At 40.1% G+C, this 1,865-nt stretch overlaps 1 protein-coding gene across 1 annotated transcript; it reads left to right on the top strand.

Moving 5' to 3' along the window:
• Positions 1 to 935: 935 nt before the first annotated feature.
• Positions 936 to 1,637, top strand: LOC122317333. The gene has a single exon (XM_043134382.1). It carries the CDS (start codon positions 936 to 938, stop codon positions 1,635 to 1,637), a length of 702 nt encoding a protein of 233 aa, XP_042990316.1.
• Positions 1,638 to 1,865: the final 228 nt, after the last annotated feature.

The raw sequence follows: 1,865 nt of genomic DNA, 5'->3' as shown, positions 1-1,865 counted from the left end.
GAATCAGATAGAGATAACAGTAAATATCATGAAGAGAATATGGAGCAGGAGGAATGAGGTAATCTTTGAAAATAAATTCATGAGCCCTGGGAAATTAGTGTAGGATGCCATAATGGGGTGGGAAGTTTTTCTCGAAGCAAATAATAAGACCAGTGACATGGTGAGAGGGGTATCTTTTAACATTAAGCAAGGTTGGGAAAAGCCAGTGGGTAATTGTTGCAAAGTAAACTTTGATGCAGCTTTGGATATGGAGAATAAAAAGATAGGTTTGGGAATTATAGTGAGGAACAATTTAGGTGATATTATGGCTGCAGTGTGCACTCCAAGGAAACTGGTAGTATCCCCTTTCCTGGCTGAGTGTCATGCTCTTTGGAGATCGATGGAGTTGTGTAGGGAACTGGGCTTTTGGGATATTATTTTGGAGGGAGATGCAAAGAATGTGATAGATAGAGTTAATTCTGCAACAGAAGATGAATCAGAATGGGGACAAGTAATTACGGATTTGAAGACAATATTGAGAAGGTGTGACAGGTGGTCATTGAACTTTATACATAGAGAAAAGAATAGAGTGGCACACTCTTTAGCAAAAATGGCTCTAAATTTAGATGAGTAAAGTTGCTGGATTGAAGAAGGTCCAGTTCAGATAGAACGGTTGATTGTAAAGGAAAAGTCATGTATTACTTTGAATACATAATAAAAGGATACGGATTAAAAAAAAAAAAAAAACTATATTTTAAAATATGCTTATAGTATTGTTTGTTCTTATTGAGTATTCAACTCATTTTAGTTTATACGAAGTGAAATAAAGCTTCTCTAGTCTCCTCTAAAACTCTCTCGCCGAGAGGGAATAGGTGGAGTGTGAGTCTTGGTGCTCGTGGAGTGGCTGAGGTAGTTACTTCCCCTTGATCAAAACCTGAAGATTAAGGCGGGAAGAAATGGAGGATTTGGAGATGCAATGGGATCAATTTAGTCTTACGGAGGAGGAGAATTCGGTAATTGAGATAGGCTCTGTTGATCTAAGTGAAGTCACTAAGAAAGGAGAGCTGTGTGTAGTGTGCAAGTTATGGTCTGATCGGCGAGTGGGGAAGGATATTGTACGTGCTACAATGGCCAAGATTTGGAGAGTTGATAGGTCTTTCACGTTCCAAGAGGTTAGTACAAACCTGTTTGTAATTACCTTTGTATGTAAGGAGGATAAGAACCGAGTGTTAGAAGGGAGGCCTTGGTTGTTTGGTAACTGTCTGCTAGTTCTTAAGCCTCTTGATGGATTCATCCATCCGATGAAAATGAACTTCGATAGTGAGTGTTTCTGGATTCAGATGCATAATTTGCCTTTTGTTTGTATGAAAAGTGAGATTGGGAAGAAAATTGGGGAGTCGATAGGGAGGGTTCAAGAGGTTGATGTAAGGGAGGGTGGATCTGAATGGGGTGGTGTTCTAAGAGTGAAGGTAGAGTTGAATTTGAAGAAGGCAGTTGCTCGTGGTAGAACTATGGATGTTTTAGGGAAGAAGCACTTGATCTCTCTAAAATATGAGAAACTACCTAGACTTTGCTTTGATTGTGGTATGATTGTCCATGGGGGGAAAGGTTGTTCTAACTCAAATGGTAATGGATCAGGGAAACAGTATGGTACTTGACTCCGAGCCAATTATTCTATGGGGAAGAGGAGCGGTATTCCAATTGATGGAAGGGAGGAGCATGAGGAGAGGAAGGGGAAAATTTATGATGACAATTTAGGGAAGGTGGATGGATTAGATGCTCAAATTGATCCTGTACAAGCTGAAGGATCCATGGAATCGAATAGTAGTGGTGAGATGGTTGCTCTGAAGGTGAGTGGTGTGAAAGAAGTCAATGATAGTAGTCCT

The sequence above is a fragment of the Carya illinoinensis genome, chromosome 1 (assembly GCF_018687715.1).
Source record: "Carya illinoinensis cultivar Pawnee chromosome 1, C.illinoinensisPawnee_v1, whole genome shotgun sequence".
NCBI lineage: Eukaryota > Viridiplantae > Streptophyta > Magnoliopsida > Fagales > Juglandaceae > Carya > Carya illinoinensis.
This window is presented reverse-complemented; position numbering and strand designations above follow the sequence as displayed.

Excerpts from the sequence above, each read along its gene's own strand:
- LOC122317333 (XM_043134382.1), top strand. The coding sequence starts at position 936 with ATGGAGGATTTGGAGATGCAATGGGATCAATTTAGTCTTACGGAGGAG.